Source organism: Grus americana, chromosome 1, assembly GCF_028858705.1.
Source record: "Grus americana isolate bGruAme1 chromosome 1, bGruAme1.mat, whole genome shotgun sequence".
Lineage (NCBI taxonomy): Eukaryota > Metazoa > Chordata > Aves > Gruiformes > Gruidae > Grus > Grus americana.
The window spans coordinates 73,632,005-73,653,028 of NC_072852.1; the positions used below are offsets into that span (position 1 = coordinate 73,632,005).

The 21,024-nt window shown below is 40.2% G+C and overlaps 1 protein-coding gene across 4 annotated transcripts in view; it reads left to right on the top strand.

Moving 5' to 3' along the window:
• The window catches only part of SLCO1C1 (solute carrier organic anion transporter family member 1C1), a 55,452-nt gene extending 36,879 nt beyond the window's left edge, over nt 1-18,573 (top strand). For 3 of the 4 annotated variants that reach the window (XM_054824756.1, XM_054824748.1, XM_054824740.1), the window contains 14 exons: nt 228-382; nt 2,728-2,869; nt 2,958-3,090; nt 5,249-5,364; nt 6,189-6,335; nt 6,452-6,550; nt 7,794-8,039; nt 8,930-9,094; nt 9,647-9,842; nt 11,295-11,457; nt 13,456-13,640; nt 14,860-14,924; nt 16,280-16,397; nt 17,274-18,573. In XM_054824756.1, the coding sequence (XP_054680731.1) occupies nt 251-382; nt 2,728-2,869; nt 2,958-3,090; nt 5,249-5,364; nt 6,189-6,335; nt 6,452-6,550; nt 7,794-8,039; nt 8,930-9,094; nt 9,647-9,842; nt 11,295-11,457; nt 13,456-13,640; nt 14,860-14,924; nt 16,280-16,397; nt 17,274-17,490 (2,124 nt within the window). In that variant the 5' untranslated portion in view covers nt 228-250 and the 3' untranslated portion in view covers nt 17,491-18,573. Of the gene's footprint in view, nt 1-227; nt 383-2,727; nt 2,870-2,957; nt 3,091-5,248; nt 5,365-6,188; nt 6,336-6,451; nt 6,551-7,793; nt 8,040-8,929; nt 9,095-9,646; nt 9,843-11,294; nt 11,458-13,455; nt 13,641-14,859; nt 14,925-16,279; nt 16,398-17,273 lie in introns of those variants that run through there. The other variant, XM_054824774.1, reaches the window with a different exon arrangement.
• Nucleotides 18,574-21,024: the final 2,451 nt, after the last annotated feature.

Below are 21,024 nucleotides of genomic sequence, written 5' to 3' on the forward strand. Positions count from 1 at the left end.
ATGTAAAAAAACCCCCTAACTTCAGAATTTAAACAAATATACACTTTGAAACACTCAAGTCATTGAGCCAAATCCTTTCCAATGAAAAGATTGTTTCAACATCTCGACATTTTCCTGTAACTACCGTTTCATCTGAAAAGTCCTTAAGCAGCTCTATTTTGGCATATGGGCTTTTGTATTTATTATTGTTTTCTCTTGGATTTATTATTGTTTTCTCTTGGGTTCAGATCACTCAGTGAAGAAATCAACCATGACGGTGGAAACCGAATCCAGCAATATTGATGACTCAAATCAGGAAATAGAACCTGCCCAGCTTTTGGATGATGAAACAAACAAAAATCTCCCAGTCAAAAAGAAGACTTCCTGCTGCACTGGCTTGAAGGTTTGGTGCCTTATCAATATCACCACAAATTACTGTTGCTATAGGTTAAGAAATGTTGTTCAAGATAGAACATGCCAGATTACTTCATTCCAGTTCCCCCTGTCTTTTCGGGAACTGGATATACACTGGAGGTACAGGGACCAGTTAGATCTTATCTTTGTCCTAAAGAAAATAAAAATTCCTGATAACATACTTACTCTCAAGTTACTCATAGGCGGATCCCCTTTTCGGTCACTGGAGAGAGGCAGTAACTTCCAGTGGGAGACTTGAAGCAGCCTAAAATAGGTGGCTACGATACACAGTTGTCTAGAGGTTGCTATCACCACCCATTATTTTAGGGCCAAAATAGAGTGAAGTGAATCATATTCCAGGACATTTATCTAATCCAGGGCTGTAGGTCAAACAGTCCACTGATTCCTACAAACACACAAGCTTTCAGGAGTGCATAAGAAGAACTGACTTAGCAAGTAAACTGATGAGAATTTTGCTTTCGTGTTAAAGCCTTAGTATTTATTGCTTCTGGCTGAGCTGCAAATACTGCAAAGGCAAAATTTCTTTTGACCCTGATGTGTTTGGGTTTATGTTTTGACTACTTATTCAGCCAGCTTCATCTCAGGTTAAATTCCATAGGCTCAGTGGAGCGGCAATCAGGGACACATTTCTCTCTATAAAAAGGTCTGTAAAATGAAATATTAATGGAAAAAATAGGTAATTGCAAGCTCTTCAAACATCCAAAATAGTTTGGCTCAAGTATCAGGCAAAGGTTGTTATATTTCTCATTTTATCTGACTCACATTTGCCACCCATATACACCTGTAAAAATAGAATCTGATCTCTCTGGGAGACTCATAGCACTAAATTTACGATCATATACGCAGGTAATGCTGCAAAACTGTGGATCTATGTCTAACTTTATGGCAATTAGAATTTAATGGACACAATACCTTAGAGGTAATGAAAGACAAACTGTTATTCTCCCTCATCTTCCATCAAATGTTTTGTGGTTTACTTGGGGATTGCATTTTTAAACCCAAAATACCCAGATCATTTTTGTTTGTGTTTTCATGCTTATCAGCAGCTTGTGATTTCAGCCAAACCCCTGAGAGCACTTCTGGCATAAGGCAAGAGAGGTGGTTCTCACAGAGTTTTTGCCAGTCGAGCTCAGGAAATATAAAACATATCAGGACGAAGCCCGCATTTGTGAGATTTTTTCTCTTCATTCCTGAGAAAAGAGAGTAAATATACCTATGTTCAAGCTTTTACTTCCTGGATTGGCTTCATTTCTTACAGTAGATAGTGTTGCAAAGTCTAAATCTATATTTACTTTTGTTTACTTACCCAATGTTGTGTTGTATTGGAACATTTACCCAGTGAGCAATAAGTCTATTTGGTTTTTAGATCATGTTGAAATAGTTGGATAATATTTAAACAAACTTATTTTAACTTTTTATCAAATACATCTTTATTTGCAAAAGCCACAATGTATGTTGGTGGAAGCAACTATAAAATTATAAAGAATATTAAGTTTTCCCTTATGAGGTATATGGTATACAGGCAACACAGTGATAATCCACACATTTCAAAATATGGCATCCGAGACAGAGATGAACTCAAACAGTTTGTACCACCTTCCCTGTACTGGGATATCATAAAAACTTGAATAAAGCCTTTTATTTGATGCCATGGCTATCTATATGTTTAAGTTAGAACCAGCTATGAACTGGCCTAAAATAAGTGACATGCGGCCCAAGTAGAAGATAATTGGGGCCACAATTAATTTTAGGTTGGACTAGTATAAGTAAATCTATCCTGATTAGGTATTTCACCTCTGGCAAATTTTACATTTCTGCAATATCTAGAAATCTCACCATTTAAGCTGCCCAACACTGGGCCTGAGCTTTTTTGATAAATTAAACCATAGGATGTCAATAAGGTAAGTAGTTCCCGGTGAGTTGTTCGGCAAATTTAAGTTTCACAGCCTGTAGGATTTCTTCTTTGGAAAACCTGTGGCCAGCAACGCAGGGAAGATCAGACTTTCTGGTCACTAAGATGGCTATTGCAAACCTGAGCCCTAAAGCAAGCAGCTGCTCATAGTGCAGCACCTCGCAGCACCCTCCTCAGCAAGGAAATCCAGAGCAGGGAGCAAACAGTGCCGAGAGACCACCCCGGCGCTCCGTAGCGTAAGAAAAATGTGTGAAGATGCACACACAGCCTTGTCACTGCAATTTGAGTAACAAACATATACCATGATGATGATTGCTCCACACAGTTTTAAACACATTTGATCCTTCTGTGACCAGTTTCCCTGCCTCTGCCTCCCATTTTCTGTCTTTATCTTTCCTCAGGCATTTCTCACTGCTTTATCGTTCAGCTACTTGAGTAAAACGTTTTCTGGTACAATTATGAAAAGCTCCATCACTCAGATTGAACGAAGGTTTGACCTGACATCCTCTACTGTTGGTTTCGTCGATGGGAGCTTTGAGATGGGTAACTGATATTCTGTAACATGCAGAAAACTGTTCAGAGCAATACAAGGCACTGCATCTGGCATTAATTTTGGTTCATTACCTTCCAGGTAACTTGCTGGTGATTGCATTTGTAAGCTACTTTGGAGCTAAACTTCATAGGCCCAAACTAATAGCTGTTGGATGCTTTACTATGGCTTTGGGAAGTTTTTTAACAGCAATGCCTCATTTCTTCATGGGATAGTAAGTACTAATCAAAATTAATTTAGGTATCTTAACATTGGAATTGGATACTGCTTTCTGGTTTTTGAATAAAATTTGGTGCATATCAAGTCTCAGATTTCCAAAGGCCTGTAGAGCCTCACCTCAACGTGCAATGAATCAAGCTTGACACACACATCGCTACCCATCGTATCTGGTTGGAAAAATATGGCTCCCCTGAAGTAAAAGTTCAACTTCTCAAAAAAATAGGAAAATCAAAACGCTTTAGTTCTCAGTCAGACTTGTTCAGAAAAGAGGCAAAGAAGAAAATAATTTTACAAAATCATTAGAATTTATTTTTTTCAGGAGGAAACATTTATCTATGAAAATCTTACAAAAATTCAATTTTCAAACAAAATATATTGTTCCTTGAAAAATCTTCAACCATGCTACTATGCCAGTGTTATTGCTTTAATGAAATATATACTCTTCCTGAATGGCTAACTGTACGAATGCATTATTGGGGAAACCAGTGTTAACCTAAGAATGTGACATCATTGGTTGCTAATAGAAATGTCAGGATCATGTAGGCAGGAAAGTCAAACCATTATGAAGCACAGTAAAATTATGAAGCATATAGATTCCACCAATACAATTTCCAGAATGAGTTGAAACTTGGGCTGTTTTGAACAGGACCTCAAATTTCTGAGCTGGTAACATGATATTGAGTGACATCTCTACCTGAAATATGACTTTATTTATAGTAGCAGGTAACTCTCATGTAAAATCAGGGATTCAGAGCTTACTTGTTGAAGAAACCAACCTACAAATGTGCTCATTCAAAGAAATCCTGCTCCTTGAAAGAGGAAACCAGAGCCTTATCGTGTAAGAAGGCGTATTTTGCTCTCCTGTGGCCAACAGCTGCTCCTCACGCAAAGCAGCCTCTCAGCTTCACGCAGAGCCTGCAGATGGATCAGTGCTGGTAGAACTGGTACCAGGGGTTTTCTTGTCCCAAATGCACATGGCTGGTGAAACTGATTTTCTGTGACTGGTTAAGCTAATTTTTATTTATCTTATCCAGGCTCAGAGAATTACTGCGTGTTGCTTCTATGTGATAATGTTTCTAGCCATAGCTTTGATACAGTGATAGCATAGAGTAAGATGTATTTCAGTTGCTCTCTTAAATGTATGAGAATAATTTTAGGTATAGTGCTGCAAAAAGAAAACTGAGGAATACTTTTTGTCACGATGGTGGATCTTGCACTAGCATCAGACTTGTATTTTTCCTATGCTTAAGCCAAACTATGTGTCTTGCTCATCTACACTGGGAAACTCATGCAGTTTCTCATGCACCTGTGCCTGAATTTTTATGAGGAAACTGTTCTGCACTGTCTCTTCTGACGAATGCTCTTTGTTTCAACCTGAAAAATAAGCCTGCCTGGTCTAACAGAGCCAGCCCAGTTCCTAGAAGCAGAACGTGTGCTTTGCCATGTTGTTCTACTTAAGCTGATTGTACTTTGCACCTTGACAGGGCTCGTATCTGGGAAAAGGATCACGCTAAAGCAGCCAAACAGCTTCCAGCACCTAGGCTGCTCAGCTGCCGCCCTGCAGCAGTGCTCTGCTCCCTGTAAATACAGCTAAAGAGCGTCTTTTAGCCGCTAACTTTATTCACCCACCGCTACACAACAGCTCTTTCTAAAGCCAATGCCAATTATCAGGCAAACGGTTACCTACTGAGGATGACTTCTCCCTTCCTCACTCCCCTCCTCCACCCAGCCCCAAAATACATATCTACGATGAAAAGGAGGGCTCACTCACACAAGGCATTCTTCTTTTTCTCCTTGACTGTGGGGTGAGCATAGGGAGGGAGCTTACTAGGACTCAACCCTAAATTTTTATACCAATAGTTCAATCCTACCTGAATTACTTTCAAAAGCCCTTTTGAATGTTACAGCTTAAAATGTTATGTCTTCTAGAAAGACGATTCTAACTTTTATTTGTTCTTCATTTTAGTGTCTTGGTTTTCCAAAATGTGCTTAAATAATCTTTTTTTTTTGCTTCTTTAGTAGCACTTTGGATTGATATTTAAACAAAGATACCTTTCTCTTTACGGAAACAGCAGTGAAGTGATTCCTGCCCTAAACCACTAATATTTCCCTAGTGAACACTGCTTCTAAACCTACCTATTGTGTGTTTTTAGTTATAAGTATGAGACAGCATCACATACAGCTTCTTCAGCCAACTTAACTTCAAGCATGAATCCCTGTTCCCTGCATCAAGAGGTGAACGAAACCTTGTTGGAAGTCTCCCAGTCAGGTAAGGAACTGTAAGTGTAAGTACAAATAGAGGAGCTAGTTCTGTCCTTGGTTGCAAGTGGACTAGATCTTTGCCCCATGCAAGGTGCTCAGTTAAGATTTCTAACTTCAGCCTCTACCTGTCTGGGAATGTTACCAGCACTTAAATGCACTTTGTGCTTTTCATTTGGAGAAGAAACATAGAGCAAACACAACTTACTAGGATCCAGATCCCCAGTTTTCTATGTTGACACTTCCAAATTACAGCAAAATCACCCTAACCCTGAAGGGGATGCTGAGATTGTGCACGAAGAAATTTCTGAAGAGATTCAATTACCCAGGACGTGGAGTTGGGGAAGTGGAAGAGACAGCGTGAAAGGGCATGAAACTGCAAAGTTAGCTGGAAATAAATGGAGATGTCTATGATTTTGTTTACTATATGGAATACAGCTGTTTTACATGTTGCTTTGCATGTGACACAGGTAGAGAAAGAGACAAGCTGTGCCGCAGAAGCCATCTCAAACTTCTCAAGTTAAAAATATAAGTTATATGCCAGATAATACGTTTATGACAATATCAATCTGCCATTTTTTTACACAGGCATTTCTTCTGATGGGTGATACTGATCTGTATTTCCAGAAACCAAATACAATGCAGGTGGAGGAAAGGGTTTATTAAAAGATTATTAAAAGGTTGACAGCCTTTCATTAATCTTCCATAAAGATAATGCTGTTAATACCTTAAATACTAAACTATAATAATTTCATGTTCTGAATTTCCTGTGATTTGTCACTGTTTCCTGTTCAACTCTTCTATTATAAAGACATAAGCTCTGGTTATCTGCAGGCTGTGAGAAGGAACCATCATCATATATGTGGATATATATCTTACTGGGAAACATGTTACGTGGAATTGGTGAGACGCCAATAACACCACTGGGCATCTCTTATCTTGATGATTTTGCTAAAGAAGAGGATGTTCCCGTGTATGTAGGTAATCTCAGAATGAAGTAAACTGAGAGATTTGCAGTGTAAAAGGTTGGTCATCTCCTGCAGAAGAAAACATTCAGCCATTAAAATGTACTAGCATCTGTTTCATTATATTTTCAGCATGTTTGCACACAATAGCCATGCTGGGCCCAATGTTTGGTTTCCTGTTGGGATCTTTATGTGCAAAACTGTACGTGGATATTGGATTTGTGGATTTAGGTAAGCAAAATGGAGGTAAAGTGAAAGTAAGCTAATACCTGTTGGCAACAGGTTCCTCTGCATATTCGCATAAGTTTATATTATATTAATTATATTAATATAATTTATCTTTAATTTATATTGATTTCATTAATTTTATTGTATATTTTATTCCAATTTTATTAAATTACAGGAAGCTTTTAGGGTAAAGGCAGAATTAGACAGGGAACATATTTTAGAATTGTGTTTTAGGACTGAAGGATTAAAACACATGTTTAACTAAAAGTTATTTTCAAGAACTCTCACAGACCCAAGATGTTTTGCTGAACTGAGATCTTAACAAAAGGATTCTGCTAGCATAGCAGTTTCAGAGTTTTGGTGGATTATCCACCCATTCAGCTGAGCATTTTACGTTATTTACAATCCATGTAATGTTTGCAATACATTATATACTTTTTGCCAGCCCTTGCTTATTCAGTTGAAAAGAAAACACACGTGACCAGCCCAGCTCCCCACCTGCCTGACCAGCCTAATGGGGAATTCGGCAGTGCAGACCCGTGGCGGCTTTTTTCAGGAAAAGGCCCAGTGTAGCAGCAGCAGTGGGTGGTCCTCTTTTACTAGCAGGACAGAGAATTTTTCAGATCTTCAGGATCCGGTAGTTAGATAGATGAACTATTTCGTCTTTGCCCCTTTGTTAAGCCAATGTTTGGTGTTGCTTAAGCATAAGGACAGCGAGCCAATTCTAGTCACGCAGTGAAAAGTCTTACAGTGCTGGTCCACCACCAAACATGCCAGCGTGTAACAATCATAAAATACAACCAATTACTCTTCCTTGAAATAGAAAGTTTGAAGTCATGGTTAATCTTGCCGATGCCACAGAGAATGCCCATATGCTTAACAGTAACCAACACAATTCAGTTTAGCAGAGGATGGTCTCAGTAGAAATGTGTCTGGCCTGAAAAGACCCCATGCTTGAGGCCTGTCTGCCGCCCATTTTGGTTTCCTGTGTGTTGGATAAGGACTGCTGCGTTGCCGTGTATGCCACAAAATGGCGGTCAGCATGCCATGCAGAAAGACGGATGAAACGTAACACCGTACAGGGTATGATTCCTGATGGCTTCACTACACGAACAGCCTCTCATTAGACGATTATCGTTACCACTGAAAGTCAGGCATTGTAAAATGTAGCTATTTTAACAGATAAAGGGTGAGAAGGTTCAATTTCTTCATTTAGGCAACTTGTATCTGTTTCCTTCAATTCTAGGAAGCATCACTATCACCCCCCAGGATTCCCGCTGGGTGGGTGCATGGTGGCTTGGCTTTTTAATAAGTGGAGTAACCAGTTTCCTAGCTGCTATTCCATTTTGCTTCCTGCCAAAGAGTCTGAAAAAGCCGGAGGAAATCAATAATGACAAAACTTCATCTGGTCTCTTGGAAAACATGGGTACCATGAGGAAGACACTTCCTCCTGCAAAACCTAAGCCGAGGAAGTGTTCGGTAACACTGAAAGGCAAGTGTTTCACAAGTGGTATAAATGTGAAAAGCAATAGGCATAATGTACTGTGGGAATGTCATAGTTCTGCAGAATATTTTGCTTCCCCTGCACTTTGGTCTAAAGCAGTTAGCTACACCCAGGAAAGGAGGGGTCCACTAAAGACTATTAGATGTTAAAGAGCTTCTTCAAGACTGTGACGTTCTGCACACATCACCTGCAATGCATCATCGCCTGAGTGGCACCTACCTCTAAAATTTTGTGCTAGATGATATTTGAATAGTGGAAAAATTGTTTCAGTATGAGGGCCGAAAGAAAATATTAGAAGGTTCCTTTCTTAATATGGAAAGGTAAATTATTTATCTGATGATCACAGAGCTCATGGAGACTCCGAAGCACATATTGCTGCCTGAGGAAAATACAGCAGGCTTGAATATCAGCTCTGCTGGTGCAGTCGTTAGGCTAAGAAAGGGGTGGGAAGGTGTGGGAAAGAGATGAGTTTGCATTATTAGTCAAATTCTCCTGTCTTTGTTCAGATCCCAGTGGAAAACATTGGGCACATCCACAAAGGCACCTCTCACTTAGCCTTCAACCTGTGATGATACTCATGTAAGCTGAAGGAAGTCTTTGCTGTGTGGAGCCCTTCAGTCTCCATGCGCAGATCTCAGTAGAGCACCCAGGCCTTAACCCAAACTTCTGTCTTCTTTTAGGAGTCTTTCCCTGTATCTTAGGCTCTGGTGTTTTTCAAGAAACTGATTTTGCTTTCAGATACTCGCATGCAAATGAAGACCAGTACGACTTGCACTTGGACAGCTGAGAGAAGGATTTTGTCCTAAGTTTTGTAGATTACTTACCAGTAATTATGCCATGCATCTTTCAAAGCCAACTCATATATCCCTTTCTTTCAGATTTCTATACCTCCCTGAAAAAAGTATTGAGTAATCGAATGTACTTTACATTTTTGTGTTGCTCACTGTTACAGTTCAATAGCTTTATTGGTTTCTTGACTTACAAACCAAAGTACATGGAACAGCAGTATGGACAATCTACATCTAAATCTAACTTTCTAATAGGTGAGTTACACTGTGCAATGACTGCTTCTGCTATAAGCAGTGCATGGGGAGAAGTTCTGGCATGCTTTTTCTGGGACTGAATTCCTTGCATAACAGGCTGATGTAAATGTCGATCTCTCCTGGACTTGAATTATATAAAGGCAGCATACAAACTACAGGTTTGGTGCCTATGGGACCAGAATAAATTATCATGTCATGTCATGTCATGTCATGTCATATCATATCATATCATATCATATTATATTATATTATATATGTTATTTTATATTAATTATAGTATAGTAAGGGAACCCCAAATATGCAACAAATGTGGTGTGGGAGTTTTAAATGCTGCAACATGTGACTAATGTATTGCAATGGAAGTGGGTTTTGAGGGTTAGGTACTTCAAAAATAACATATGTTACACAGGGATTAGGCTGAGCACAAAGCCACCTAGAGTCATCATAATACAACATAAAGCTGTCAGGGATATTACGCTGCAGACAGAGTTTGGTTCTTAAACCCAGTGTGATTCTTTTATTTTAACATTCCCCTTCTATAATCTCTTTCAGGATTGACATCCTTACCTCCTGTAAGTATTGGGATTTTCCTAGGAGGGCTCATAATGAAAAAGTACAAAATGAGCATCATTGGAGCAACCAAGTTTGCATTTTCTATGTCATTTTTGGCCTATTCCTTCACTCTCTTGCACTTTTTTGTCGGCTGTGAGAACCATATGGTAGCAGGAGTGACAGTGTCCTATGAAGGGTGAGTATAAAATGAAGAAGACTATGTTTTTCTCCATGGCAGCAATAGTTGAAAAAATGTACTATGACATCAAGGCTAAAAGAGAAACATGCTTTTGCAATGCTTAAGAGAAAGCGAACACTACACATGTCATTGTGATAGTTTTGTTGGTCAGCAGAGTGTCAGCCTGGCCAAGCGCAACACTGGTTAAAGATTAATTAGAAATATATTAGCAAAATTGCATCATTACTGATATAGGTTGTTTGGCTGTGTGAGGTGGTATTGCTGTTTCACATAGTGCTATCTCTACACCAGAAGCAACTTTCTAGCGAAATGTATTCAGAAAAAGAATGAAGCAAATGTAACAGAGAGCATTGGTAGTATGTCCTACACAGAGACGGCAAGACTGCAACATGCTAGACTCTCAGCCTGCTGTAAACCAAAATGAAACTTTTATGCCTACTGAAGATGCTCTCTCCTCTCAAGAGAGAACCAGGATTTAAAAGTGACTAAAGACACCAGTACAGGGGATGCGTGCCGGGATATGGCTGTCCAAGAGGCCCAGCGACACGCCAGCATATGGGTTGTCACTGCCTCGTGTCCAGCCTGCTCAGAGTACCTCATGGCTAGTGTGAACCTGTTTGCATCTCCCTGAAGGCTTACCCACGCACAGTTCAATAACTTGTCACTAGAGATCATTTATCAAGCCATACTGGTTCACAGCTGAAAAGGTGGAACTAGACAGGCAGGATGCTAAGGATGTTTATTTTTGTCGGAACCTGAGGACCAATGGTTTCTTGCTTGTCCTGTACCCTGCAACGCTTTCACCAACAATGCAAATGGTGGACCAGGGAATACGATTAGCAAGCACTGAAATGAAAGAGACGGCAAGCACATAAGCTTAATTAACCCATAAAGGAAAGATGAAGGAAGACATCCCTCTTTGTTGCAGATCTCAATACCCAAAGGAAGTCTGAAAGTAAAAGGGAATACTGCGTTCTCCACATCCTCTAGGAAGAATTAGGCTAGGCTTTAAGAGAGGAGTATTTTTAATTATGGAGACCAGGAAATCTAGTTTCTGTAATTGGTGCAGTTTTACCAACAGGTAAAGATGTACGTAATAAGGCTGTGTTAACCGTTGCTAGCTCTACGTACAATTAGGGGATAGCCTAGCCGACCTCTGAAAGCATTTCAGCTTTTCCTTTTTCTTTTCTGTCTACACCTGCCAGCTAAAATCAGTAGCAACATTTTTAATTGTTTTAAAATTCTCTATAAGCTAGTAATCACTTAAAAATCAGTGCAAGTAGGATGGAATTCCAAGGAGATCAATACTGTATAGACTCAGCTATGAAAATGTATGTCCTGGGCAAATGAGGTGGGTTTCAGGACAGCAACACTGTCATACAGAAGGGACGACATTGCCATCACCGCTTAATTAAAAGTTCTTACACCTGTCTGATCTTAACTTCCAAGCAAACCCACTCGGTACCATGAAAATGCCATATTTTCTGAGTGCAACTCTGACTGCAAATGTGCATCCAATGTGTGGGATCCTGTGTGTGGAGACAACGGACTCACGTATGTTTCAGCATGTCTAGCTGGGTGTACAACTTCGATGGGACATGGAAAGAACACAGTAAGACCCTGCTTCAATTTCTGAGTCTTTTTTACTAGCTTATTTTCCATGTAACACCAGGGATTTAGTAGTATAAAACAGGGAGGGAAAACAAAGTTACTGGGGACCAGTCAGTAAAATATTTATGATTTCTGGCTACAAATGACACAGAAGACATAGAGATTTCTCTGAGATACTGCACATTAAGCAAAAAGCCTTAACTCCTTGTCGTAGATCCTAGCGTTCATCTTTTGTAGATTGAACTAGAGGAGGAAACAAACAGTTCAAAGCAGTTACATTTTGTCTGAAGGTTGTCCATGGCTCTCGTTTCATAAACCTCATTCTGGCTGCCCTGAGGTTTTCAGCCAACAGTGAAGTACAGTAAGATAGTGTAGTATCTTCCCTGATATTGATCATTAACGTGCAAGTATGGAGAATGATTTGAGGGGAGGCAGATTGTTTCTTCTATGTGAGACTCTGGGATGGCAGGATACAACTTATTTTTCTAGCTGACTGATTTCTTCTCACTACAGAGTGCTGGAAACAATACACAGAGTCCCAGAGTGGAAGCACCAGTCCATGGACATAAGCCTTCATTGGACTGTGTCATTCCCCTGTTTTCTGATGCCAGATGATCACTCCATAAGAGACATGGTCTGGAGATGACTCTAGCACTCAGACAGAATTTTCTCCCCAACAGATTTTTCTTTGTGTCTGGTTTCTCTCTGATGTCTACAGTCATCTCCAACAGACATTTTTTGCTTAAAATCTTAAAGTGGGAGGCAGGGGAGAAGGGCTCAACCGTATCCATGACAGTGGGACTACTGCCTCCCACACAAGTCTGTCTCTGTAGAGGTTAATGTTTGTGGCTCACAGTTCCCCTTACCTCAGCAGATCCTTAAGCCCCTCAAGCCCTGATTAAAAGCTATTGCTCCTAAGCTATCAGTACACCTACTGCTGATGTCAGGGCTCTGCATGAGCTGTGACTTGACAGGTAGCCGCTGCTTACAGCTGTGAGGTACCTCTGGTGGATCAGCATCAGCAGAGAGGGACCTGTGATTCAGGTGCTTTTCATAGAGACAAGTCAGCTAACAGCTCCCTGAGCATCAGTTTTCCCCTTCAACTGCCCTCCAGGGACACAAAGCTCAGGCCAGCCTCAGAGATACTGCAGGTACTCCAAACATCTTCCAAAAAGGGGTGCTGTGTCCACTGATAAAAACATCCTGGTACAGAACATCCCTTCCAACTGAGCACTGTTTGTAGGAAAGAAAAGCAGCAGCTGCTGCCCATTGCCTAAAGAAAGGCAAATAAGACAGGAACAGGATGCTTAGGAAGGCTTCAGGCTCTGCCCTTGTCTGAAGGCAGGATTCCCCGCTGTATGAGCAATGTCCTACCAAGCATGGCCAGCAGGTCAAGAGAGGTGAAGCGTGGCCAGCAGGTTGAGAGAGGTGGTTCTCCCCCTCTACTCTGCTCTGGTGAGACCCCACCTGGAGTACTGCATCCCACTCTGGAGTCTTCAGTACCAGAAAGACACAGACCTGTTGGAGCGAGTCCAGAGGAGGGCCACAAAGACGATCAGAGGGATGGAGCACCTCTCCTATGAAGACAGGCTGAGAGAGTTGGGGTTGTTCAGCCTGGAGAAGAGAAGGCTCTGGAGAGACCTTATAGCAGCCTTCCAGTACCTGAAGGGGCCTACAGAAAAGCTGGGGAGGGACTGTTTACAAGGGCATGGAGTGGTAGAACAAGGGGTAATGGCTAGAGGCTAGATTCAGACTAGATATAAGGAAGACATTCTTTACTGTGAGGGTGGTGAGGCACTGGAAGAGGTTGCCCAGAGAGGTTGTGGATGCCCCATTACTGGAAGTGTTCCAGGCCAAGCTGGATGAGGCTTTGGGCAATGTGGTCTAGTGGAGGGTGTCCCTGCCCATGGCAGGGGGGTTGGACTAGATGACCTTTAAGGTCCCTTCCAACCCAAACTATTCTATGATTCGATGATTCTAAATCTACATTGTCTTCCAGGTCTTCCATAACTGCAGCTGTATTGAAGCCAGCAGTTCATGGCCAGGAAATAATTCTGCCACCTTGGGACAATGTCCAAAAAGTGAGGATTGTTCAATGAAGTTTATTTATTATACAGTAATACAAGTCATAAGTGGATTTTGCTATGCATTGGGAGGCACTCCAGCATACATGATTATGTTTAGGTGAGTAAAACTAGCTGTGTACCAATGGTTGAGGCTTTCCAATGAGGGGATCAAGGTTGTGTTTAGATTTTTCTCCTTCCCTTGGAAGAAAAGACTCTCTTGCAGTACAACATGCTTTCTTTAATGCATTTTGTCTTTTCCCATTTGATTGTAGCTGTTCGCATCAAACCTTACTTTGCTGATGTTTGTAAGTTGGTTCTAGTGTGTATATGCCCATGTTCTCCAGAATATGTCCTCTTTCTCTGCTTGGATATTTTGGCTGTATGGATTTTGAAAATGCCATGCATTTGTCAGGATTTCTGGGTGTGGGGTTGCCCTAATAGATTGTACTTATCAGATGTCTGGAAACTCAGGACATCTGAGGGCTCAGTCTGAGGCTCTTACGGCTCATGTCTGTTGAGGTACACAGGTGCAAATATACCAGGATGTGATCTGGAACCATGTATGCAAATGAGCATAGACTTTTCAGTAACTTGAAGAGAAAGCTCAATGCATAGAAAAATACATCAGTGGCAAATTTAATGGTAGTCCTAAGAGCATTAAGTAATCCTAAACGAGCACAGAAAACAGAATGCAAACTCCCCTCACTTCCTCATCGCTGCGAGACATCTTTCTGAGTCCAGACCATGTTAATATTTGTAAGGAGATGGCTGAGGCTGGATACATAATGGATTCAAGATTAGAGCCTGTTTCTGGTGCTTAGAGTGTGGTTCCCCATGAAACAGATGGGCATATTGCCAGATGGCTTTGCGTAGTTCGGGATGTGGTGTTGTACAGAGGAATGTCATTCAAGAATAGAACGATGCCACACTAATGCAGCTACTTGCAACATTTTTCTCTTAGGGCACTGTGCTATTTCCCATCAAGTAAGCAAGATATTTCCCATCAAGCGAGGAAAATGTAGGCCAAGGAGTTAAAGCAGTTAGAGAGTCCATTTCAATAAGAATGGGATAGACTGTGATTATGACTTTAAAATTTCACTTCTTTAATTAAGCTTAGTGAATGAACTTCCCAGGAGATACATGATGGAAAACAATAGATTGATTCACCTTTTTCATACCACTTAACGTATTTTCAGCAGACGTAGGAAGCACTCTCCTTCCAAACCTTGGCTTTCTGTCATTAAGACTATTAAATTCAGGGTAATTAACAGCAGTTAGGTACTTATGTCTAAGCACTAGGTAGGCAAATGCTTCATACTTATCCCTCTTTCTTTCAGATGCGTTCAGCCAGAGTTGAAATCTCTTGCGGTTGGTCTATACACACTCATTATGAGAGTGCTAGGTAAGAGAAATCATTCTGAATAACTAAGATGCTTGCTTGTATGGCTTCAAATGATACCAATGCCTCCACCATTTGTAAACTAGGTGTATCCTTGAAATAGCTGTTAGACCTGGGCTTGTTTTTTTTCCTGAAGGTCCAACATTCAGTCAAGAATTCATTGGGAAACCAGCTAACACAATTTTGAAAATCTGTGACCTAATGATTAAATGGTGTTGCAGTTTGGAAGTCTGGTGTTCCAAAATGGGAAGAGTTTCTAAGCAAAATTAAATTCTTATCTTGAATTTCTAAACAACACTATAAGGTTTCAAATTTATGATTCAACTGATGGCTCACTGAGATATAATGCTGCAAGTATGATTGAAAAGACGTGCTCCAGTAGGATTTCATTCAACACTAATACAGCTCTGCTCATAGCAGTGTTTTCTCCCTGTTGAAACTCCACTTTCCTGGAAGACGATAGCTTAGATTTCAACCCCTTTGAGCATGTTGCAACGCTCTTTTTTTCCTTTTTTATTTGAAAGTTGCTAATGAGATGGTTAAGACACCTAGGCGGGCAAGAAAACACCTCTCTGTTTCCTTTTGTTCTTTTTGTCAATGGAATAGAAATACCTGCATCTCAGAAATGTGGAGAAATTTGTGTGAAGAGACAAGCCACATGGGTTTGCTATGAAGCCTAAAAAATCAACACCCACTTACAAATATACCTGTTTTTACAAAACAAATTATTTCCTATATAAGAATGCAGGATGCTCCTGTGGAAACAAAGCTAATGTGAAACATGGTCCTGTACACGCTGAAACCTGGATTCCTGTGAAGTTAATGCTCACCTTTACTTCAGCACGGCTAGGATTTTGTCCCATATCTGGCATGTTTTGCAATAAAGCATAAGCTCATGTCTGTCCAAGTCACACTAAGGATTTCAGTTGCTTTACCCTCATTCAGGCAGAAGGGATTATCAGCCAGTGTGGATAATTCAGGCCATGCACAGAAGAGGGAACTAGGCAGCAGTTCAGTGCTCCAAATGCACAACCGGTCCAGCTGTCCCTCGCAGGAGCTTAGCACGCACTGGAAGCCAGCAGTGGCTCTCAGAGTCGTGCTTGAGAAACCAATGTGCATGACTACAAGCCTGGCCAAACCCATCAGACCACATTTCCTAGGGACTGATGATCCCACCGTACAGAGAGGGTGTCCCAGTTACAGTTATTCTGAAAAAGGAAAGAAAAAACCCCCCATAGTCCAATCCACCTATTGCAGCATGTAACTTACCATTAAGAAAATATAAAGCTGATTTCTAAAAAAAAAAAAGATGCCTTTTCCTGTGATATCTCACAACATTTTTGCTTGTTTCCTTGCAGCTGGGATTCCGGCGCCAGTTTATTTCGGTGCAGTGATTGACAAGACATGCCTGAAATGGGGAAGCACAAGCTGTGGGCAGCAAGGGGCTTGCAGGCTGTACGACTCCAACGCATACAGGTAAGGCAAATCAAGGCACAAAAAAGCTTTGTGCGTTTCCTCTCCGCAGACAGACATGCTTTGTTCTGTTATATTGTAGTGTGGTCAAATACTAACTCTGAACTCAGATTTAAGTCAGTCTGGAATTCCTGAAATTGAGAAATCTTAAGACTAAATCTTACATTCTTAATTTTTTAGTCAGTTTTTATGTTGTGCAAAAATAATTCAATATCAATGACAGAGATTTCTGGAATGAATTATGTATTTTTAATATCCTTTGAGTCAATTTAAAAGACTTAGGATTGTATGATTTACCATCAAGAGGAAAGTTACCCAAATTTACCTTATTTGAAGGTAGTTTGATCATACTAGCAAGAATGTTAACTTTGTGCATTGGCCACATTTGAAAGAAAAATAAATGAAAGAAAATCACACTGAGCACCCAAAGGTATTGGTTAAACACAAACACTATTGGTCTCCAGGAGGAATATTCCAGAGATTTTTCTCTGTTTCACCCAAATCTTGGCCACTTCAGATGTGGGTTTTTTTTTATTTTTACATACAATAGCCCAGTCTGGCAATCTCAATATATTTCTAGCCCTAGAAAGTCTAAGGCCTTAAAGTGATCCAAAAATTTTCAGAAAGAAAGGCAAGGTGATGGAAGTTTTGCTTTGCAACTATCTTCATAAGCAAAAAGAATATTATCTATTCTTTAATAGAAGTTTTTGCAAGCAAAAATGTCCAGTTTGTGGTACTGTTCACAAAAAAATGAGTTTTAATGTTTTCCCCTGAGCTTTTTTGGTACGTGTGTGATCCTTAAAAGTCATTAAAGTGATTTTTCTTTGGTGTCTTTGAAACGTCAATGCCTGGCACTATCTTCTATGCTCTATCCCACAGGTATGTCTACCTTGGTTTATCAGCGGTGTTAAGAGGTCCTTCCTACTTGATTGCAATCTTATTTTATATATTGATAAAGAAACACTTTCAAAATAAGAACTCTAGGCCTGTAGAGAATGGAGGAAGAGAAGATGTTCCTATGAATAAAGAAGATAATTGCAAGATCAAAGAACGTTTGCCAGGTTTCTCTGATGGAGAGAATGAATCATGTATTTAGAAAGCCATTTAGACTAGTGTCACATGAATCAGGACAGCTTCTCTTAGAAACAACTTTCACAATGTTATGAATAACTAAATAATAAATAATAACACCATTCAGAAAGTAAAACTATACAGCAAACTTGCAATCAACAGCAAGAAAAACTAACATACAAGTATGAAAGTGCCTTACCTATACCTGGTTACCAATAACAGAACAAATTACAGGAACTGAACCAAACTCTCAACAGATAAAGAAAAAAACTCCCTTGGCATTTCCAATAGACCCAGTCTGTAATTTTTAATGGGGTCAAAGATGACTCTTGGCAGAACAGCCACATGCCAAAGGCCCACAAAACGTGGCGCTGATCCTGTATGCAGGTCCATGTGGTAGACTGCCATGGGAATGACAAGCTCAAGGCTAACAGCAGTGTTCTGATTTCACCAAATTCAGTCCAAATTCACAATAAAAACAAAGCCTTTAAGCAAAACATTTCACTTTATCTAAACAAATCATTGTAATAATTTTCCACTGCAAAATTGACAAAAGCGGTATTTTTCTGAGAAGCGTTTTATCTTAGCTCAGCTGAAAATATTTTACCTGCTTAAAACTACAAATAGCTTGCCATAAAGGAAATAATTTTTTCTTAAAAACTCAGAGTTGTAGCATTTATTAAAAACTAATTTTTTTTTTTTTTAGTTAAGTGACTATGAAACATAAAAAATAATCTGAATTTTGTAGCGGTGTTGTTTTCTAAGCAAAATCTATCCAACATATGCTGGTGGCTTTATTGCTATGCCATGTGCTGTCCAGCAGAGGACACTCAAACAATAACGTTACTCCTATGACTGCTGCAAATACTCGATAGATTTGTCATGTTCAGTCTTTATTGTTCTGGGAGAAGTTCATCATCAGGCAGGCAAAACACTCACCTGCGTTTTCATGCACCTTAAAACTTTCTCAGCGCAAGCCTTTAGCTCATATATTCAGAGTTGCTTTTCTGTATTTGTTGGTTTGTGTTCATCATATTTGCGTCACTCGGAGCTTGATAACTGTTGTTACTTTAAATAAAAAGATGTGTACTTGCGTACCATTTCACAACAGTGATTGAATTCGCTGGTTGATACTTTAAAATAGATGCTCAGGGCTCGGTGGGATATGGTTAAAAGACGTGCTAGATAAAAAAAAAGTACATTGAACAAAATGCTGAGTTGTTCTGAAATAAGTTGTCTCTCATGACAGTCACTTAGTAATGATTGCAGTAGCCGAAAGAAAAAGAATGGGACTTTTTTTTTCCAAATGAAAACACTTGAGGCAGAGATTCTCCATCTAGCAAAACTGCTATAGCTCTGCTTGGCCTTGTCTTACAATTGCATTTGCAAATATTTTGATATATCCATAGAATGAGCTGTGGGACATAAAGGAATGAACCACCTTACCTAACTATTGAACTTGGGAGGGAGTTTTGGCAGGGAAACTAATTGCAACTGTCTAGTTCTGCTTGTCTTTCAGCTGCTTTGTCCAGATGATACTTTTTTTAACATGTCTTGGTTGCATATATAATTTTCTATGGTGTCTTTAAAGCCAGGGGTTTGGCTGAGATGTTTTTAATCAAAAATCTCTAACCTTTGAAAACATATTTTATGTGACAAAATATACCAGTTTTAATGGAAAACGAGAGCTAATTCCAGATAACAGAATATGAGAATCATGCATGAGGAATCAATGATGTCAAAAGAAATTGTTATGGCCTGCAGCAGATTTAGGAAGCTATTACTCCAGGCTCATGAGGTCAAGAAGGTGTCAATAAACTGGCCTCTTGGGATACAGAGAGGAAGGGCTGGCACAAGAAGGTCATAACCTGCTTATCGAGGGATTTCTTTCCCCTTTCTTGTGGAAAAAATGGTTCCAGCCAGAGTCAGGGTGCAAAGCCCGGCTGCCTTTGGGTGCCACAGCAGCTCAGCACCTGAGAGAGAAAGAAAGAAAGAGAAAGCAACACTTTAATTTGTTGCCAGCCTTGAAAAAATTGTGGCCTTCGTCATTAAAAAGCTGCAACTGTACATTAGGGATCTATGGTGGAAGCAGAGCAAAAAGGATGAATTACTTTTTATCTCACTGTGCAATTCTGCAACTAATGTTTGCGCTACTGGTGTGTCCTGAGAGCCCTCGCTGCAAAAGAAGCACTGTGCACACATGTGAACACGCCTGTGCACACACATGCACATACATGCACACCCATGTGCCTGCACACACACAAAATGGCAATCTCTGCTGCAAGATGCATGCATTTGAGGTAGGGCAAGATATATATTGCCAAGCAGGAAATCAGTAAGAAATAATAATGACTGCAGCTAAGCATGTTCAGGAGAGATTCGAAGAAAGCTGGAGAGGTAATTTTGAGCGTCTTTACAGTTCTGCGAGGAAAACCTAGACACTTTTTTCATTGTTGTTTCTGAGGGGAGAACAATTACTTGGTGGAAAGATACACATGAAAGCGTTTCAGCAATAATGTGTCAAGACAGCCACAATTTTTACACACTGAGTAAGTAAAATTAAATGCCTACATCTACTCTTTTATCCACTGCTGTAAATATACCCATAGCTCCCTTTGCTCAACACTTTGGAGAGGCAGGCCGGTTTTATTTGGGTGCCTCCCTTTAGGTACTGAGGTTTTGAACATGAAGGCCAGTGCCTCTAAACCCAGAGAGACAGAGTTTACAAGTGAGAAAGCTGGAAGCTGTTGCAGCAATTTGGGGCGCGGCAGGGGGCGGGGGGGGAGCATTGGTTTTCTTTGTGTGTTTTTTTTATTTTTTTCCTGGGCAGGTGGGGTTTCTTGACAGACAATGTGAGAAAAAAGTTTTTCTCTTTCACGCTTAAAATGCCTAAGCCCGACCTCTCTTTATATTGTGGCTTCAGCCCAAGCCAGGCCAGGCGGGACCCCTGCAGAGACGGCCTCAGCAGCAGCACAGGTACCTGTGGAACAGACATCCCCCCCCTCCGTTTCCAGAACTGAGACCTTACCAGCAACATAAGTTTCTTGCAAACCTTCAGCTCTGAGCTTCGTAAAAAGAGCTTGAAAAGGGAGGAAAATTATAAATAGTGCTTTTTCGGAGTAGAATGGATGGAAACAAAGAAAAAGAAAAGCTGAAAGCATTTGCATTATTAGCTCTGGGAGAGCAAATAAAAATTGGATGAGAAGTTTAAGAAATTATCTTCCCCTCCTAAAAAAAACACTGCAGCAAAGCTGACATGCTACAAACTGCAAAAGAAATTTACTGTGTTCAGTGCTGTGTGCCATGGGTGAGAGAAAAAAAGCACAAAAAGAAGAAAAACCTCTTCCTATTTTGCCACTTTCTGTGCCTAAAGCAGACCAGGGAATTATTTTTGTCTTTCCTGTTAGTGCACAGGAAAGTAACTATATTGAATCTTTCCCACTTATTAAAAAGTACCTGATATCCAAACCAATATAGAAATACTTTGGAGATAAGCATGCTTTGCTTAAGGTGCTTTTAGGTGCATGTCTACATCTCAAGACAAAGCTGAAATACATAA